This window comes from Thunnus albacares, chromosome 20, assembly GCF_914725855.1.
Source record: "Thunnus albacares chromosome 20, fThuAlb1.1, whole genome shotgun sequence".
NCBI classification, from domain to species: Eukaryota; Metazoa; Chordata; class Actinopteri; order Scombriformes; family Scombridae; genus Thunnus; species Thunnus albacares.
This window is the reverse complement of record NC_058125.1, coordinates 22322015-22340570: the sequence shown is the minus strand read 5'-3', so window position 1 is coordinate 22340570 and position 18556 is coordinate 22322015. Positions and strand designations below refer to the sequence as shown.

The 18556-nt window shown below is 38.8% G+C and overlaps 1 protein-coding gene across 2 annotated transcripts in view; it reads right to left on the bottom strand.

Moving 5' to 3' along the window:
• The window catches only part of LOC122970967 (PH and SEC7 domain-containing protein 1-like), a 77307-nt gene that overhangs the window by 30037 nt on the left and 28714 nt on the right, over positions 1 to 18556 (bottom strand). For both annotated transcript variants that reach the window (XM_044337346.1, XM_044337347.1), the window contains 3 exons: positions 17744 to 17856; positions 16915 to 16973; positions 14452 to 14541 (listed from right to left, as the gene is read on the bottom strand). In XM_044337346.1, coding sequence (XP_044193281.1) covers positions 14452 to 14541; positions 16915 to 16973; positions 17744 to 17856 — 262 coding nt within the window. The remainder of the gene's footprint in view (positions 1 to 14451; positions 14542 to 16914; positions 16974 to 17743; positions 17857 to 18556) is intronic.

Genomic DNA, 18556 nt, shown 5'->3' with positions numbered 1-18556 from the left:
CCCTTTCACACCTACCTCGTTTGATCCGGACTTTCAGACTTTTCAGTTTGATCTGAACCAAAATTACAGGAGTGAAACCTCCCCCGGACCACGGTCTGGATCATACAGCTGAACCTTAGTCAGACGAAAAGAGGTGGTCTTGGTCCGGATCAAACTGAACAAACATTATTTGGATGGTTCAGACTTTCAGACCAATTACAGGAAATTCCGGCAGGCTATCATCAGAACCGGAAAAAGAAAGGAGTTGAGCACATGGGAGGAAGAGGAGTCCAAGTTATTAATTGAGATATGGTCCGACGATGTTATAAAAAGTCAACTGGAAAAGACTGAGAGGACAGGAGAGCAATGCCACCTGAAGACAAAGAAACCGTAGTGTTTATAGTTTAATGATATAATATAGTGGCAACGAAATGAATCTGTTTATTCATCTTTCTCCATTAATTCAAATGGTGATAGAAGGTTACCTGCTCAATTGACAACACGCCTACGTCAGACGCGTTCCCATCTACAAACCAATCAACGTCAAGTATAGAGAGACACAGACCACGTAGGAGATGACGACAGGAAGTAGGTATATCATGTTAAGTTCTTTAATGAGCTCGCATAATTGCAATGTGAAACCAAAACTAAATGTATATAATGTAACAAAACATGAACCTTGGTTTGGACTTTCAGGTGTGGAAGGGCCTGTTATCACTAGCTAGTGGCTAACTGTGTCTCTCTGGTGGATGCTGGATGCTGGCCAGGTAAAGTTAAAGCCAACAGTAAAGTTAAAGGCTTTAAAACCAAAACAATAAGCTGAAAGATGCTAAAATGTTCTCTAGAGCAGCGGAAATCCACAGAGTCAGGTGATTCTTTCACATTACATGTAGTCATTTGATCCATTGTTGATATAAAATTATTGATTGTAGCCGTGTGCTTGATGTCAATCATCTCATTTCATTCTTGGAAAGAGAAGCAAGTAAGTGTAAAATTCCCACAATGTTGAACTTTTCCTTTAATTCAGGTCATTCACACCTTTGTAAACACATACTGTCAATTCTTTCTCCTCTCACCTGTACTAACATGCAGCAAATTATTCAACTATATTTGCACTTTTCCTTTCATTCCGGTCAAATGCCTCTGATGATTAGCGTGTTCAGACTTTAATGTGTTCTAAAAAACTTCACATCTAGCATTAAAAACTACAAAAATTACCTTATCACAGCACAAAGATTTACAGCATTTCTGAGTCACCACGATGTTTAAACCTCACATTTTCTCTGCACTTACTGAAACTATCCCCACCTCGAATCAAAATTTTAAAAGCAACCACACATAACCTCTGCAGGAACAGTTTAAATGTCTTATCAAGGAGTACAACAAGAACTGACGTGGAGCCAGATCTCAAAATTCCTCTCGGTGATTACAGCAAAAAATAAACAAAAGCCGTAAAGAGACAGAGTGAAAGCAGGAAAGAGAAAGGAGGACGACGGAGAAAACCGAGCATCTGACAGGAACCTTTGCTTACAAGACAAATGAATGAGGTGTTTCCCCGAGAGAAATTTGTCAAATAGAATTATTGACTTTAGAGTGAGTAACAGGGACGGCGTGAGGAGGAAAAAATCTGAGGCTACAAGAGTGTGACCGGAGATGTAATGACTGTGTCAATCACAGACCAAGGACATTGATAAGACTGATCTATAATCAAGACTAAAATATTCAGTGCTCAGGTTCAAAATGTCATCCTACATGTATAGGATGAGAGGAAAAAGGTGGGAACATTTTTTACAAATCACTTTATCTGCTGTCTTAAAGAGGAGGACTAGCACTTACTCCTTGACACATGATAGTGTGAAAAACACTGGATGAAACTGTACTTTATAACCCTTATGCTGAATATTATATTATCAGTTTCCATGCTGTGTTTCTGTAATTTTGCTGGTCTATTTCGTACACATCTATTACATGTTCTTATGTTCTCTATTAAATCGAAAATGTTTTAAAAACAAAAGTTAAAGGAAGCGTGAGGGTGCTGTGACACTCTGCTGTTACACCCGCGGCAAAACCCAGCAAGAACAAACATAAGAAATAAAAAAAAAAAAAAAAAAAAAGGGGGGAACAGTTCCTCCCTCATGACCAGCGTCTGTCTTTAAACATACACCATCAGGATGGACATGTTGGCGAGCTCTGACTCTATCAGGAGGGACAAGAAAGGAACATTATTGAGCCGGAGGAGGGGAGTGGAGGGGGGGGGGGGGGGGGGGGGGGGGGAGTGGAGCCAACCTTTGACTGCAACACCCAAACAACCTGCATCAAGGCGACATTTCTGTCACCGCCTCTCCGACTGTCTTTGTAGTCTTTCCCTGACAATTATCCTTCCTCGGGTACTAACCGTGGGCGGCAGCAGCAGCAGCAGCAGCAGCAGCAGCAGCTTGTGGGCCTGTGGCTGGAAGCTGGAGTCCCATAAAAACCATCAAGCTGCCCCCAAGCAAAGCACTTAACCCCGAATTACTCACATGAAGCTGGGTCACCGCTGCTAACAAAGAGCAAGAGAACACCTGCTCACCAAAAGCAAACTGTAAAAAGCAAAATAAATGTCATTTCTGTGTTATACCTTATGCCCTCTATCAGTTTTCCAGTCTGCTGTCAGTCTCCCACTCCCTCCCTCCCTCCCTCTCTACCTCCCTCTCACTCAATATTTCACATCCTGTCTAAATCTCTCCTTCTGTCCCTCATGGAGACTTCAGACAGCTCGGGGAGAGGGGGAGTGTATCCACAGCCACTCGTCTCTGCTGACCTAAGCAGCTGTCTCTTTTTCACACTCGGTCTCTCTCTCAGCCCCCTTTTACCCTCCAATAGTACCACATTTCTTGTTTTTGTTTTGTTTCATTTCAGAGTAGAAATGTGTGAGATTTATGTCTCAATCGATGTCTGCTTTTCTTGCACTCCATCACCGATCAATGTAGCATTCGCCGCTGTGGACGGCAGGTGTTGGATATGTGTTCCAATAGAGAGAATTCAATTATTTAAGTGGATATATCAAGACTGACCTTTCTTTGATCTATATTAAGCTTGTTTTTCTACATTTATCAGCCCAGTTAGATTGAAATATTAAAGATATGAAGAAATAAATCAATTGGGATCATTACGAACACATGTGCAGACTCCATTCTTCTTCTTCTTTTTTTTCTCCTGTTCCTGCTTCAGTGCAGCACCTTATGATTTTTGTTAACGGAGTAGAAAAAGGCAGCTGCACTGTTTTACTTACAGTTGATCTCTCAGCAGTGAAATGAAGAAACACAACAGCACTGAGCACTAAACACACGGGTCTCTAACTACCGGCCAGATCCAACCAGCGGGGAATATTTCTAAGGCTCCAGAGCAGCAATTCTTTTATTTCCATTTAGATTTGTGTCTTTTACTATTGAAATATCCAAACAAGCCAAAAACCCAATAATTTAAGGGATAAAAGCTGGTGATATTCTATATTTTTGTTGCTGTCAATGAATCCTATGAAAAGACCAAAACCAACACTGTGTTAGTGCGTCTCTAAATAATTTGCAGTTTCCCTGGTTTGTCTGTGAGTCTCAGCTCTGAAGACATAAAACTTTAAAAACTGGTCACAGTATATAGTTTCATTATATATTTAGATATTCGATCAATCTTTTTTCTCTGATTTCAGCTTCTTAAATGTGAAGATTTGTTGCTTTGTCACATATGACGGTGAACTGAATATCTTTCAGTTTGGACTTTCGTCGGTTGAACAAAAAACATTTGAACACATCTATCTCAGCTGTGGGAGATTATAACGGGCATTTTTACTGTTTTCTGACAATGCACAGGCTAAACGTATAATCAACAAAATAACAGGCAGATTAAAATGATAATGAAATTATTAGTTTCAGCCCTAAGTTTCATTTTGGAACATTTAACCTGGTGCACAGACAGAGAAGTGGGCTATTCATTATATTTTCATGGAGTTTAATGTGACTGCTTCCTGTCTCATCTGCAAGGACGAAAATGTAGTTTTACAGGAGCGAAATTACTTTACACAACAGAGAAGGGCGGGAACAGAGGTGTTGCTCCGCTTTCGAGTCTAAATAGTTGAAATTTATTGTTAAAAACTGATTTTATTTCAAGCAGGCACCCGAGGAGAGAACCTGGCCTGTGGCGCTCGGGTAATTTGAGTTTGAACCTTGACACCTGTTGTGGATATTTCCGAGCGATGTTCAAAAATTCAGTGGAGAGAAGCACACAGGAGGCTTTGATGTCTGAGGGCTGAAGATGTTTATGATGATCAAGGAGAATCGTAAACAGCGACGTAACTCGGACGTTGTCTCTTTCCGTTCAGTCTTCTGAAAGTCTGAGTCTTTTAACCCGAGCAGATCGGCCTACAATATGAAAAATGAGTCTAATTGGTTCACTAGTTTCTAAACAAAGGACTGCGCTTTACCCGTGATATCTTAAGTCACGTTGCGTTGAGCCTCAGGTCATTGTCAACACATTTTGGCTTCACGTTCCACCTTTCTGCGTCGTCTAGAAGGGTCCTCTCTGGCCTCGGCTTACCATGGCGATGCTGATATACTCCTTATCAGAGAGGTTTCTGCTTTCACCAAAACATCACAGACAGCTGATGGATCTCCAGGAGAGATCAAGAAATACAGCGTGACCTCAAGGCTCAGTTTTGACCCAATTTGTCATTTAATTTGTAACCCCTAAAGACGGAAAATTCCATAACAACACCAATACTGTATTAATAAAAAACAAAACTGTTAACATTTCCTCTCTGAACACACTGAATATATTGTTAAATAAATTCTAAATAGCAACATCTATTTAACATCCTCCTCTCACGCCTCAGACCTGACCTGCTTGTCTTTGCTCTGGCTGGCGTCGAGCCGCCGAGCACTGGCATCTACACCTCCTGTGCAGATTTCAGACATGCAAGAATGATTTCTACTCCTTCATTTACAAAAACAAGTAAGTCATCCGTCTTTTTTCCCTCACCGTCGACGCTGCTACGTAATCGATAACATCAGTGCACCTAATTACTGTCTGAAGAGCGCGGTTCAGCGTCTGATTGAGCTGTACAACATTTTCATTTCAGCAGAATTCGTTCTCTTGCTCTAATGCGGGCTGGTAACCTACTTCAGTGCATCATTAGTTTCCACTTCAAGCTTTAAGCCCCGAGCAGTGCCGAAGAAGAGAGAGAGAGAGAGAGAGAGAGAGAGAGAGAGTGAGAGGGAGTGCAAACCTATGTGTCTCTAAGCCTCACAATAAAAGGAAGAAACTTTCCTCTGAAGCACTAGTTCGGGCCGGCAGCCAGGACTTCCAGTTCTGCAGGGAGCTGTGTTAGCTACACAGCAGCAGCTATGTCTGTCATGCAGGCTGGTATGAAGGAGTAAAGGATCATCGAGTTGTTATGAAGGCTTAAAAGCTTATTGCCGGAGCATCAGGATCACAAGTTATAATCGTTTCTCTTTGCGGTAATTAACCAAACAGTGAGAAACTCATCAGTTATGAAAACATTTTGTCCAAAGTCGGAGTCCTGTCAACTTTGACAGAAATCAGTAAGCAAGTAAATGGAAAAACAAATTAGAAATTACGGTACGTCTTTGGTTGACGGATTTCCACTTCACACGTCTGCAGCTCAATTTTATAGAGATGTTACAAGGAAAACCCCTTTTTTTCTGACATGTATTCACAATTTAGAAGTAAAACATACTTAATATCTTGATAGGACAAACATAATTCAGAGTTTAGTTAAAATATAGGCTCGCATTTTTCAAGTGTGTCTTAAAACAACAGTCAGGTGTCCGTATTAACAGTGAAAGAGGTTTTCCTCACTGTAATCATTCCTCCTGTTCATACTGGCTATTAAAAGATCCTTCAAATGTGCTTTCAATGGAAGTGATGAAGGCCAAAATCCACTGTGTGTCATTTAAAAGTTGATGTAAAGCTTATATGAGGCTTCAGCAGTCTGAGTTAGTCATATCAAGTGGATATCTGACACATTTACCGTCTTTTTAGCATCAGATTCTCTCTTTGTGTTTCCTTGGACAGTGTTTCCCTGTTGAGCTGCAGTGGAAGTATAGTAACAAAAAGAGGGACAAAACATTCAAGCAGTTTTTCAACATTAGCCTTCAATTTTGCCGTTTAATATGACAAACGTCAGCGGCGACAGATCACATAATGGGCTAAAATTGAATTTGGCTATAGTTGGATTTGTGTTTTCTTTACAGAGCCAAAGACTGTTTGTAACAATCAGTGTTTTTTTAGTTCCCACAACTCCAACAGAGTGATGCATTTTCTCTCTCTTGCTGATAGCGTCATGTCCATTTCAGGAGTCATATTCTCCCAGTTAAAGTTTCATTCATACTGTATCAGTAGTTTCCGTTTATAAACTTAATATTTTTGAACCAGGACATTCAGTTTTTGGATCAAGTAGTGTGTAAAATAAGGTTTAATAAATTTAGTGGCTGTAGCTCTGTTATGTCAGATTTAATCAACATTTAGGTAAATGTAAGTACCTAATCGGACTCAGTATCGGCATTTACTTGTTATTTAAGGGGCTAAAAAAACTTCCCTAATCTAAATCACTTTATTTGGAGTAAAACTGAAAGTGAGAACATCTGAAATGCTAATAAATCCCTTATTGAACAGGAAAAGTGTGTGTATAACCGGTACAGTAGTTCAACCGTTAACTTGTTGAGTACAATGTTGGAAATGCTGGAAAATAAGACCCTGCTTATAATAAATCATAATTATCCTGGTCAGTTATTTCAGAGACAGGAGTATCTACTTTGATATTACAAATATGTGATATGAACATGTTGCTGATGTTGACTGGTTTCTGTACTCAGAGTATAAGCAGCCTGTCAGCCTGTCACGTCTCTGTTGAGTGATAGTCTTGCGTGGGGTAACTGGGGGAGGAAATATCCTCTGGAGTACATTAGGATAGTTTATGGCCTCGTTATGAATCCTAGAATGGGAAAACACTGATTGAGACAAACAAGCATCAGTACTCGAATGGACAGGCGCATGTAAAACCTCCATCAAGTATCAAGTTACCGGTGGGATGTAGTGACATTTACAACCATCCAGTCAGTTTAATCATGTTGTCATCTTCATGTTTCAATGTTAACATTTGTTTTTTTTTGTATTGAGGAACATTTCATTAATCTTTTATGTTATATTTATACCAATTATAAAACTCTATGATACTACAGCTGTAAAGGCTGCAAGAAAGTTGAACATACAGCATGGAAAATAAAGAATTAATGCTCTTCTGCTTAAGGACAAAACAAAAACATTTAACTATAACTTCAGGCTAGAAAGTCAGTTGCTTAAAACTTCTCAACGGCCAAATGGATTCCCTGACCCTTTCTTTAGTACTTTAACAATGCAACCGAAGCATTTTAGCCTCCTTTAGCTCATTGTTTTGGTTTTCTGGACGGCAACTTTACTCTTTACATTCACTGCCACTGTTCTCATTCCCTTTTTTGTCCTCAGCAGGCAGCTGTTTTTAGCAAAAAGCTCTAAAAACTCCCAGCACACAAGTTAGAGTTGCAAATTAGCAACTAGCAAGTGAACATAACTGTGTGTTAAGCAGCTGCTATGTTCTGTATGCATGAAGAGCTGCAAGTTTCCCTCAGAGGTTAGTGGAAACCGAAAATACAGTGGAAAGGAGAGCTGGATGTGTAAATATGCGACTGTTTGCTAAGAAGTTCATCCTATAAACTTAAAATTGATAATATGTCAGTGTTAGTGACACAATGTGGTTACTAATACTGACATATTGCAGGTTAAACTGCAAAATTTCAGGCTGACATCAACTAATTTCAAAGGAATTAGTGTATAATTACACTTTAGCGAATTGCAGACAATTGCAAATTTTTTGACTGTGCTGAAGGAACAAAAAGGTAAACTATGCAGGAGGAAAAAATGGAGGAAGCTGTGCCCCACAAAGTAGTGACGGCACATCCCTAGAGCGGCAACGATTAGTTTAATCAATTTGTCATTTGTGGAAAATTAATGGTGAACTATTATGGTAATGGTTGTACTACAGTAATTATAGTATATAATAGGAGAGCAGTAATTATTTGCCAAACATTTGCTGGTTGTAGATTCTCAGATTTGAAGCTTTTATGTGTCATACATGACAGTAAACTGAATATCTTTGGGTTTTGGATTGTAGAACGGACGTTTGAGGACCTTACCTTGGGTGCTAAGAAATTATAACAGGTATTTTTCACTATTTTCTAACATTTTACAGACAAAATGATAAATGAAAATGAACTGTGCCACTTCCTGTTGAGACAGGCCCAAATGTACTGTACCATGTAACAGTCATCATCTGGTTTCAAATCTGTTAAAGCACCTTTTTCACGCATAATCTCCTTATTTAGCTCCTCAATTTCCCGTCATTATGAAGGTAAAAAAAAAAAAAGCAATAAAAAATCTTGAAAGAAAAAGACTTTCCGGCTATGACTGCAGTGTGCCGGGAAGTGTTTAAGAGAGGGTTGTGAAGCCAAAGCTTAACACACTCAGTGCAGGAGATTGCTCCATTTTGCTCGTCTATTGTGGTGTTAATGGAAAACATATCACCGGGTTTAATCAAAAGAGGCTGCACTGGTGAGAAAGAGAGGGAATAATTGAGAGAGAAGAAGAATCAGTGACAATTGAAGAAGTTATTGAGGAAAATAAATTAAACAAAAAAAAAAAAAAGCTAGGAAACAAGACAGAGAGAAAGGAAAAGAGAGAAAGAAGCTTAAGAGGGAGAACAGTCTACCTGAGGAAGGGAGGTGGTAAGAGGTGTCATGGGGATGCAAAGCCCCTCTCGTTATTTTCCAGTCCACCAGGCAGCTGATTTCTGTTTTAGCTACAGGGCTCAGTGGTTCAGCAGGACTCCAGTGTTTCCTGTCCGTCAGAGTAAAGCTTCAACATATGGCCCACTGTGACATAATCACATTGTCCTGTGCTTTATGATGAATGTAGCCTGCGTTCATGTGGAGCTTTGATTCGATTAAGATTTTAATAAATGTTTCCAAAATGTTTATGTGAACAACTGCATAAAATGCATCATTTAGTCTCTACAACTCTGCTCTGTTTAGTTATTTTATAACAACGTTGATAGAAATAAGGACAGTATGTTAAAAAGCACGATAATTAATTCATAACTAAAATTGCGTGTAAATCATTTTTTGTGAGGTCAACGTTTTCCCAATGGTGACAAGTAAATTTGGAGTGAAAAATTTGGCACTTCTTGTGATAGTTGTTCACATGACAAAGTAATTATTAACTAATAAAAACAGAAACATACACAACCTTCTGTTGTGCAATCTGATAGTGAATCAATATTTGATCACAGTTCCCAAAATACATTATGATTCTTCAAAAGGTGATCTGTCTTTTTTTTCCAACCCTGTTTCTTAAAAATTACATTCATATGCAAATACTTTGCATTAGCAAATACTGTACATTTTGTAGGAGTAGGTTAACATTTTTTTTTTAATTTTTTTTTTTTTTTAATTAATGACATGTCGCTGTAAAGTATTGGGCCAAGCTATATATCGAATTAATTTGATTGATTCATTTTTTTTGTGTGTGTGTGATGTGTAAAATGTCTAAATTGTGAAAAATTTGTTATTACAATATGCACAAAAAGGTTATTTTAGTCAAAAAGTAATGTAGATGATATATTAGATTAGCCATTTTGATTCTATGACATCATTAGTTACATTTCATGTTCACTTTCTGCAGTTTACAGGACTGTAGTGACTCCAGGCGGCTAGCTGTCCCTGGCTATCTCATGTACGAGAGGAACAGACTGAAAATGACAGCACACTGGTCTGTGCTCTCGGTTTGTGTTAGCTGACGAGGTATCATCTCTGGTTCGGAGAGTTGAAGCACTGACAGTTGACTGAATAGTGTGCATATTCTATTTAGTCTGCCTCAACCTGCTGGGTAGCTAAAGCTAGCTAGCAGTTTGCAGATATTAGACTGTTTTCTTAAGAAAGACAAACAGCAGGAGATCATTTAGTGCGCAAACCTTTCTGCCCATAACCCCTAACCCTAATCCTAATCCTAACCCTAACCATAACCCTAACCCCTGAGGAATCTGGTACTGACAGTTAATACCTTTGTGGGATAACTTGTATTTTTACTTGTAATAATGACAACCTTGCAGGTGTTGCAGGTCTTTTATTATTATTGTCTTAAAAGATATGTTTCAAACCTGCATTTTGAAGGCAATAAATAAATAAATAAATAAAATCGTGAATGAACCCCAAGCTTAAAGGCATACTGAGCAGGATTTATTATTTTAAGAAAAACAATGTATAGACTCATACAAAAATAATCCCTCTCAATCATCACTTATGACCCTCTAGAAGTGTGTGACAGTGTATTTATCTGCAGAGACTCTGCCCTCTGCCTGTATTTTCTTATTTTCTTATTATTTTGCTGTGTTTCTCAGCGTCAACCTTTGGGCAGTGGGTGTGTAGCCCCCAGCCAATAACAGCAGGGTGTGAGGTCGGGACTGGTAGCGTGGCAACCAGGTTACATCTCTGTCTCCGTTTCTCTCCTCTGCTCCGCTCCGCTCTACTCTCTGTCTCTGTGTCACGGATACATAAAGAGCTGCAGGTCTGTGTGTCTGCTCGAGCGAGGGCGGGGCTGAGTTAAACACACGCAGAGCAGAGAGGCAACAACAGACAGGATGAAGCTCTGCATTCACACAAAATCTGGCAATGCGGCACTGTCCTGCAGGGTTGTGCGGAGGTGTGTGGAGGTGTGGGTGTGTTTATTTGTGCTTTAGAACATAACTGCCGTGATCTGAATCACAGCTTTGTTGTTGCCAGCGCCTCTCGCTCCTTTCATTCACTCTCTAGCTTGCTTGACCACAGCTGCTCTCTCTCTCTCTCTCTCTCTGCTCTCAGCTCGCTCCGGTTGAGCCAGGGAGGAGGGGCTATCTATGAATGCTGTTTGTTTACAAACATCAACCGACAAATCCTGCATAGTATATCTTTAAAAAAAATGAGATTTGATTTTCTGGCCTGATCACACAGCCCCTACTCTAAATATCAATGTGTCTATCTATCAAGATGTCAATTTTCACACCTTGAGTAAAGACATATGATACCTTTCTGGCAAATATACAAAGATATTATTATTTGTTGTATACTGATAATGAAAATAAACCACTTTCAACATTGAGATAAGGGAAGGAGAGAAGGATGGTGGAGAAATGAAGGAAAGATGCGAAAGAAGCAAAATGTCTGATATGATGTTGTGTCAAAATGGTAACAGAGGAAACGAGCGCTGAGTCTGGATGCATGGGTGTGTTGAATGAGCACAGGGGGGGAAAATGAGAGATTTCTGTGGCTCATTCCTAATGTATTTACAACATATACAAACACAGATACCAGACATGAAAGGGGAAATGGGAACGCAAGAAAATTAGTGGAGGAAATGAGGAATATGGGGATGGCTGGGGGGGAGGAATGATAAGTCATTTCGTTGGAAATGATGGAGCGATAACAGAGAAAAAGAGAGGAGAGAAAAACAGTAAAGGAAAGGTAAGGGTACTGGAGCAAGGTTTAAACTTGGCCTTGTTATAACCTAAATGAGGATGAATGCTTCACCAAATGAACAGATTGTGGCACAAAAACTAGCTTTAAAAATACAGGAACTAAATATTCACAACTACTAAATGCCAGGTGTGACCATTGTGAAGATAATTGAACCAACTAGCTTGATGAAAACTATCAAACTCATAAGATTGAAGGGTGTGAAAGGTAATATGGAATATGACTGACATATCTGACCTGACACTTGATTGAAATACTGTTTAATAATGACGTTCATTGTTGTATTATAAGTGCAACATGCATCGGCCGCATCACTTGGCATTGCATGAAGGTATTTAAGCCAATGTGATGAAATTTTGTGATTTTCTACGAGCTTACAGGGAACATTACATGCTTTTTGTGATTTTCTGTCGTTCATATACTGTTATGATGTTGGATGTTAAACATGGTCAACATTCCAAAACTTGAGGTGAACGTATGTAAAAATGTCACCTTCAAGTCAAAAGCCAGGGCTTCAATGTGCTCTGAACGCTTTGTTTGCAAAGTTACCTCTACTTCCCCATCAAACTGACATCAGGTCGTTCCCTAATTCTCAAAAAACAGCCTCCGTTCTGTAGTCTTTGTTGTTAAGATTGTTCCATGTGTTGTTCATGTTGTCCACTCACATATTTTAGATCAGATTCGCACTCGAACATGTACGGATGTATTCGAGAAGCTTATATTTCGAGTAAAGAATGAGAAAAAGACGCAAAAACCTACTACTATTGTTTGTTTACGTAGCCTCCTGAAGCTGACCAATCAGATCAGAGTAGGCTCATCAGGAGGTGGGCCTTAAAGAGACAGGAGCTAAAACTGCCTGTTTCAGACAGAGGCTGAACTGAGGGGCTCCATAAAGGACCAGTATAAGATAAATAAGGAGTTTTATTAAACTGTAAATCATGTTGATATATTCCAAGTGAGCCCAAGAATATAAATAGAGATCTGGAAATGTTCATCATATGTCCATACATAAGAGTTAGTGTGCTGCCCAGTGTCGAGTGTCAACAATAACATTGATTTTAAAGAGCACAACAATACAATATACCTAAAATGACAAAAAAACCTTCTTCCAGTAACTAAATGACCAAACAAGGTTGTTAATGCTGAATAATCTGACACATCACTCTCAATCTAAACTACATGAATACTATTACAGTAATTCCCAAACACACACATTTCTGTGTGAATTAATATATAAACAAAACAAAGCCATACTTACACTGCAGTACAATTAAATATCTCTTGGCCACCAGAAACTGTTACTTGTTAAAGATGATTTTTGCTGGAATAACTTCCTCTTTACATATCTGACTGCTTTCACTGTAACTGAACAGCGCTACAGATGTTTTCAAAGGATAGTTTGACATTTTTAGTACAAAATTGCCTCGTTAGTGTTTCCTTGCTGAGCTACACTGGAAGGAGAGTAGATTTATACTAAAAAAGACAGCGACATGATTTGACTAACTCAGACTAATGAAGCCTCATATTACTGTAGCTTTAGCTGAACTTAAGAATGTGATTTTGCAGGAAGGGATCTTTTCACAGGAAGAATAATTACAGCGACAAATAACTCTTTAAATGTTTCAGCAGATAACTTTATCTTGTAAGATTTTAAGATAGACTTTCTGTGCAAACTTAGTGATGCAACACAAACCAGAGGAGAGGACAGAGAGCTTTAGGAAGGAGAAGAGATGACAGTTTAGGGGGGGGGGGGGGGGGGGGGGTAGGAAGAAGAGAGAGCAGAGCTGGGTGGAGGTGAAAGAGTGTAGATAAAGGTAGCAACGAGACACAGTCTAGAGACAGAGATTAAACTGCACCAGAGCTAAACAGAGGCAAGATAAGGAGCAAGTGAGAGCGGGCAGGCAGAACATTTACAGAGTCAGAGAATAAGGGAATGAGAGAGAAAGAGAGAAAAGAGAGTGTTTGTCTGCAGGGTAAGAACGAGGAGAGAGAAAGGGAATAAAAGGGCGCGAGCTTGTGCAAAGTGGAAGGCATGATTAAAAAGACGACGTTTCTGGATCTATACAAGCATTAATAAAACAGCTAATGCACGTCTGCGGGACTGTGTTTCTCTTTCTGTCTTGCTTAGCTTGCGGTCACATGGCCTCAGCGTGGATACTATCTGCCCTTAATAACAGCTTTTCATTTCAGAATTAATTCCCGTCATTTCAGCAGAAGGACGTGGCCTCTCTCTCTCTCTCTCCTTCATGCATTATAAATACCCCATTACAACTTGTTGACTTGCACTCTGGGGCCCTGTGGCATGTTGACGGACCACTCAGCAGACAAAACTAATCAACGACATCATCATTAGGCGCACCAATGGACAGGCAACCCACATTGATTGGGTTATTTTGCCACATCATGTGGCCCCAGGCCTCTGTCTGAACCCCGTCTGATGGTTCACAATCTATCGCAACCAAACTCAACTGGGTTAAACTAGCCTAATCTAATGCCGTTGAAGTCATTCACAGATACCCTGAGGGTTTCTATGTCTCATTCTTCTTGTCTCCAGATCACAAAACAATTATTTTCCCAGCCCGCGCTATAGCTGGACTGTACCAGGAAGTGGCAAGCCCATGCAGGCCTCTGATTGGAGGCCTCTGGAGATGAGGTGAATGCCAGCTGGCAGTGAGCGCGGGCCAGACAGCCAAGCTCAGTCACACAGATCTGAGGGACAATACAGTGCTGGCACACACAGTCTGCTCTCCCTCATTTAGGATGTGTGTCTGTGCATGACAGCATGTGCATGTGTGTGTGTGTGTGTGTGTGTGTGTGTGTGTGTGTGTGTGTGTGTGTGTGTGCGCGCACGTATGCTATTTTAGACTTGAGAGTAGCTTACTTTAAGCAGATCTTTGGCAAAATCTTGGCCATCGTTCAGTCCTTCCAGGTTGCTGATGAACTGTGGGCACGACATCCTCTTGCCAATGTTCTGAAAACAGAGAAATATAAATTCACCTGCATTTCATACACACTCTTAATTTAACACTGCCTGATGTGGTCTATTTTAATTAACTCAGTCAATTAATTTTTATTTACTTTTCTATTAAAGGACAGATTCACAAAAAAAGTGTGTCTTAAAACAACAGTCAGGAGCCCAAATGAACATTGAAACATGTTTTTCTTGCTGTAATCATTCCTCCTGTTCATACTGATCATTAGAAGATCCTTTCATAATACATTTACAATGGAAGTGATGGGGGGCAAAATCAGCGGTCCTCCTTCTGTGCATAAATGTATTTAAAAGTTTCAAGCTTCAGCTGTCCAAATGAGTCAAATCAAGTAGATATCTTTAAATGTTACAGTTTTTTTAGTGCCAAAGTCCCTCTTTTTGTTACTATACTTCCACCACAGCTCAACAGGGAAACACATAGAGGAAATTTGATGCTAAAAAGACTGTAAATGTGTCCAGATATCCACTTGATATGACTAACTCAGACTGCTGAAGTCTCATATAAGCTTCACATCAACTTCTAAATGCATTTTTGCACAAAATGACTGTGTGGACACACGGTGGATTTTGGCCTCCATTTAGCCAGTATGAACAGGAGGAATGATTACAGCGAGGAAAACCTCTGTGACTGTTCATATGGACACCTGACTGTTGTTTTAAGACAGGCTTGAAAAAATGTGAAGCTGTCCTTTAATTTAAAAGTGTGCACCTTTCTCTATTGTAAGTTCTTTTATCCTGTGTAAGAAGAGCTGATAGAGAAGATCAGAAAGTCTGGAGTAGTCTCACCTCTATCACGGTGTTTTTATTTAAAGACACTCCAGATTGACACATATTATGATCACAGCACTTGAAAGATTTAAAGACGAGTGATTTGAAGGTCAGATTAAAAAAAAAAGGATGATGATGACGATGATTAACACAGAATAATTTGTCAGAACAGCTGGTATGATGATGATAAGTGATTAGTGATGAAATTATTAGTCAGTAGGGGCTTGGCATCAAACAAATCAAAATCACTAATTTTAGACTAATTTTAGGCAAAGTTCTTGCACAACTGCTTGTGTTTAGATAACACTTAACATTTGAGGAGTTTTTTTTGTTAACTGAAAATATAGTTTGTAGAAAAACATAAATAACTGTCAAAGTTAAGTACATAATAAAGTACTGGTTTGACAGCTGTACTGACATTCAGATATCGTATCGACACTAGATTCGACAATCGTCTTGATACTCTACCCTAATTAGTCGATTAGTCAACTATAATTACAATTGCAGCATTTTCGATAACATTATTTATAACTAAGGCTGTGCAATGATTATTTTCATTATCTATCAATCTGTAGATTATTTTTTTAATCAATCTTTTGGTTTTTAAATGTCAGAAAATACTGAAAAATGTTAATCACAGTTTCCTGAAGTCCAGTGTGATGTTTTCAAATTGCTTGTTTTTTCTGACCAACAGTCTAAAAACCCCAAAATATTCTGTTTACAACCCTTTATGATAAAGAAAAGCAGTAAATCTTCACAATAAAGAAGCCGAAAACAATTAGTGTTTAGCATTTCAGTTAGAAAAAAATGACTAAAACAATTCATTGATTATCAAAATACTTGTAGATTAACTTCCTGATTTGCTGCTTTTCTCTGTGTTTTAAATGACTATAAAACTTCACAATGTTGGTCGAGCAAAACAAGCAAATCGAAGGCGTCACATCGGGCTCGGGGATGTTATGATGGACATTTTTCACAATTTTCTGTCACTTCAGAAATGACTGATGGATGAATCAAAAAATAATCTGCCCTAATCTTGTTAAAAAGTCTCAGCATGTATCAATCAGTTCCTACTCTCATCACGACGATCATGATCAGGAAGGTAGTGATGATCACAGTCACAACGAAGATCAAACTAACAGTATATCTGTTAACATTTAATGAAACTTTCCTGACCCGATCCCTTATCCAGTCACCTCTACAGCCACTTTAATTAATCATTCATCTGCAGAGCTGCACTATCACAGAGAGCAGCCGCCAGTGGCCCAGATTTGCGAAGTGAGACTCTGACTATAAAACTAGCAGATTAATGATGGTGAAAGAAGCTCAGCAGGCAGACCTGCAGATCCAGATCAGCTGGTGATCAGGCTGAGTCTTACAGTCCCAAAATCTCCAGAATTAATCAAAAGAAGCTTTGAGGAGAAAGCAGCTTTTAAAACTTTTCTTTTCTTTGTTTATCTTTTGTCTGTCTGCAACACCTGCAGTACAGTGGAAGATTTTACACACTAATGTACACAATCCACACACACACCCACGCACACACGTTTTCTCACCTACACAGACACACAATCACACACTACTTACTTGACCATGCAAATCTGTGTTCAGCAGCATTACAGCACAGGTCAGAGTGTGAACTGCATCTAAAGGATGAAAACATTCCAGTTAAACATCATCTCTGAGACACAAAACTAGCTTTGGTTTAATGTAACATATGTCAACGAATGTTACTATCCACCACTAAACTAAATTAACATATTAAAAACATGCCTGGATATATAGCTAGTTGGAGTAGAGAGTATTAAAAGTTAACCATACTGGTTAGCATACTCATTAGTCATTAGCTCTGACTAGCATTGCTGTGCCATAACTTTCCATAGAACAGATTAAAGGACCAGTGTCTGAGATTTAGTCACATCTAGCAGTGAGGTTGTATATTGCAACCAACTGAATACCCCTCCCTCTCCCCTTCCAAGCATGTAGGAGAAGCTAAAGTGGCTCCAAAACTTGTGAAAAACACAAAAGACCCTCTCTAGAGCCAGTGTTTGGTTTGTCCATTCTGGGCTACTGTAGAAACATGGTGGCGGTCTCCGTGGAAGAGGACCTGCTCCCTATGTAGATATATAATTAGATATATAAAGGGCTCATTCTAAGGTAACGAAAACACAACAATTCTTATTTTCATGTGATTATACACTAATTAAAACATATTAATGACTATTATTTTCCATTTCTGCCAAGTCCGTTCTGCTAGATAACACTAAATTCTACACACTGCACCTTTAAACAAAATGATTTAAAAAAGACAAATAATAAAATAAATAAAAATAAAAGTTCATGGGTGCATTAAATATTTAGGAATATTGTCCACTTTCTGTTTCTGGCAGTGAGAACACTCCACTGCAGTACTTACCCTCGGATGGCATGACTTTGGGGTTGCAGTCGAAGTAACGCCTAGAAAAGTGTGACAGCACCCGCTCTCTCTCCTGAGTCTCCCCCATGAGGGCAAACTGCCTGAGGAAAGACCTGCAGCCACAGACACAAGGACGGTTATTTAATCCGAACATGACCTGCTTCAAAAGCAATAACATTCTTTTCTTTATGGTACCATATCCATACATGTAAACATTTAAAAATTGTGAAGGTTTATTCACATTTATAGCTGTGTGTCACCATCAGCTTACATACATCAAAAATTTAAAACATATGCAGGATTACTTGTACTGTATATGACCACTTTTATCCTATTAAATGTTTAAAAATATGTATTTAGATTACGCCATTTCAAACAGAAGCTGTGACAAATTAAACTACTGATGTCTATTTTTATATATTTACATGTAATTAATTGCCAGAGGTAGAAAGAAACAATGTTTTTCAGAAACTTGTATTTCACTTATTTTATGCGAGTTAAACTACTCGTAATCTAATATTGTACTTAAATTTTATATTTTATATCACATTCATCTGACAGCTTTGCAAGATTAGAATATTTTATATCCTAAACACATGATCAATTTATAAAATAGGATGCATTTACAAACTTACAGAACAAACTACCCGACAAGATTTAAGATTAAATTTAAGTACATTTCGTCTGATAATACTTCTGTACTTTTACTCACTGTAAGTAAACCTTTCGTACTTATCATGGTACTTTTACTGGACTAAAGGATCTGAGTACTTCTTCAATTACTGCTTACTACTAATTAACTAACTCTGGGGG